Below are 2,626 nucleotides of genomic sequence, written 5' to 3'. Positions count from 1 at the left end.
GCACCCCTGTCACTTAATTACACCTGTGCTGAGACAGAGGCCCAGAGAGGTTCAGTGACTTGCCTGAGATCACACAGTCCTTCTGTTTCGAGGCCCTTCCTTAGCCAGGCCACACTGTCCTGAAGTGGCCCCTTCCTCCAGTAGTAAAGGGACACAGACCCCTCTTCCCCCAGGGCAGCTGCTCCACCCAAGTGGCCAGCGACCTCAGCTATTCCGCTTGCTAACAAAGCCCACTGCATTGACCCCTTGCTTGCGCTCCCACGCTTACGTAACACAAGAAAGCATGTTGTCCGCCAAACCCAGGCTCTGATCGCCACCCAGCTACACGCCAACTTGTTGGCCTTGGGCTGGTGACTGGCCTCTGTGAGCTTCATTTCCTCAACTGTGAAACAGGGAGCGCAGCACCGGCCTCTGGACATCGCCATAGTGATTGCATGTGACAGTAGATGCAAGGTGCCCAGCCGGCCACACAGCCAGTGCTTGGGAATGACGGCTGTGGTGATTGTCATCTCTGTCAGGCGGCAGGTTCGGGGTGACAGGTCATAACCTCTCTGCAGTGAACTTAGCGGACATGTCTGTGCTTCCTCAGGAACCACTCTCAAAAGGGGCTTATTTTTAGGCCCTTTTCTGTGCGTGCCCCGCCCCATTCCTTGCCTGCTGCCCGTTTCTGAATTCTCTGTGCAACCTTGAACCAGGCCTGCCCCCTGCCTGCCGGCACCCCCTCTCTAGTACTCGTGATAGTCTCTCGAGGGTGCTCCTCTGATGTCACAGCTTCACCATGGCAACGCTCGTGGTCCCCTCTAACCCTCCATGCGGGGACTTGGTGCAAGAGAGAACTCAGGGAGCTGGCTGCTTCCCAGCCTGAGAGATTCCATTTGTACGCCAGAGTTGTTAATGATGGAGCAGAAAAAGCGTACAGGGGAAGGAAGCAGACAGCCAGCCCCTGGGATGGAATGTGTCGTTTCCATGGAGACACACGGGCAGGAGTGGTCCTCTGGATTAGGCGGCCATTTCAACTGTGGAAGGACATTTGCTATTGTGTGAAGTTGGGAGGAAAGGCGGCGGATGTTTGGGCCTCCCCCAGCTCTGTTGGTTGGGGACCCCTGCCCTTGGGTCCCCACTCCCCCCCATACACCAGAAGGAGGGACTGCCCAACATGTAACCCAGGATGGAGCAGGATTTGCCAGTTCTTGAGTTTCTAGGGCAGGCGATCTCCCAAAACATACTTCTGAGCTCACAGAGGGCTTGGGCAGGGAGCAGGGCTCCTAATGTCCCCAGTGCCACATGCATGAGGGCTGGACTTGTACACACCCGAAGCGAGGGCTGCCCAGAAAGTTCTGCCTGGTTCCAGTGGTGCTAGGAATTCAGAGGACCAAATGTCAGCAGACTCTCGAGGGGAGCCAGGGAGGGGCCTTTTTCTTTTTATTGTGGTAAAGTATACATAGCATAAAAGTTACTGTTTTAACCATTTTTATGCATACAGTTCAGTGACATTAAGTACATTCTCTTTGTTGTGCAGCCATCACTACCCCATCTCTAGAATTTTCTCAACATCTCACACTTCAACTCAGTACCCATTAAACAACTCCCCATGCCCCCTGCCCTCAGCTTGCAGCCACTGTTTTACTTTCTGTCTCTATGAATTTGCCTGTTCTAGGTATCTCGTGTAAGTGGAGTCATGTAATATCTTTTTTTGTGACTGGCTTCTTTCACGTAGCACAGTGTCCCCAAGGCTTGTCCGTCCTGGGAAGGGTCAGGGAGGGGTGTCCTGCATTGGCATAGGAGTCTGGCCGTCACTGAAGATCCAGGTATTCAGACTGGGCGTGGGGCAGGTCTGTGAAACGTCTCCTGGTTTCGTGCTCCTCCCAGCACGCGGGAGGCTGGCACAGAGGGCCAACAGCCCCATAGCAGTCCCCATCCCTTCACTTGGTCCTTCTTCCTCACAGGTGCACATCCTCATGGGCTCCTGTTACAAGACCAAAAAGTTCCTGCTCTCCCTGGCCGAAAACAAGTTGGGCCCCTGCATGCTCCTGGCGCTGAGGGGCAACCAGACCATGGTGGAGGTAAGGGGGCTTGCGCTAGTGTCCCCAATGCATGGGTAGGAAGCTGCTCAGTGTCACACAGCCAGGAGTGCCGACAGGGGAGGGCAGCATTGCTGGTTTCCAAAATGAGACCCCTGGGGTGCCCAGAGTGTGCTTAGTTCATGTCTAGACTCCCTTTCCAGGGCTCATGGGGGGCTGTCACAATGGGCTGTGGGTTCCGTCCTCTGCACCCTCAAGGAGCACCTTAGCCCAGGGTCGCAGGCCAGGCCCGTAACGCACCTCTGTGGTTCTGGGCAGATCCTGTGCTTGATGCTGGAATACAACATCATCGACAACAACGACACCCAACTGCAGATCATCTCAACGCTGGAGAGCACGGACGTGGGGAAGCGCATGTATGAGCAGCTGTGCGACCGGCAGCGGGAGCTGAAGGAGCTGGTGAGTCCGCAGGAACTACGACTTACACCTGCAGTCCTGTCCTCCCTCCTCCACGTCACTTAGACCTTTCCATATCAGCACACAGGGGCCTGACTTCCAAATGCCAGCACCCCACCTCTTTGCCAAAGGCCCTTCTTTGTCCTTGT

General features: G+C 55.4%; 1 protein-coding gene across 1 annotated transcript in view; it reads left to right on the top strand.

The window, feature by feature from the left end:
- CMIP (c-Maf inducing protein) overlaps positions 1–2,626 on the top strand; it is a 256,524-nt gene that overhangs the window by 242,007 nt on the left and 11,891 nt on the right. Inside the window, exons 15-16 of the mRNA XM_008574003.1 lie at positions 1,947–2,063; positions 2,340–2,480. Coding sequence (XP_008572225.1) covers positions 1,947–2,063; positions 2,340–2,480 — 258 coding nt within the window. The remainder of the gene's footprint in view (positions 1–1,946; positions 2,064–2,339; positions 2,481–2,626) is intronic.

Source organism: Galeopterus variegatus, unplaced genomic scaffold (genome assembly GCF_000696425.1).
Source record: "Galeopterus variegatus unplaced genomic scaffold, G_variegatus-3.0.2 Scaffold982, whole genome shotgun sequence".
Lineage (NCBI taxonomy): Eukaryota > Metazoa > Chordata > Mammalia > Dermoptera > Cynocephalidae > Galeopterus > Galeopterus variegatus.
The sequence above is the reverse complement of the archived record's forward strand: the minus strand, read 5'-3'. Positions and strand labels throughout refer to the sequence as shown.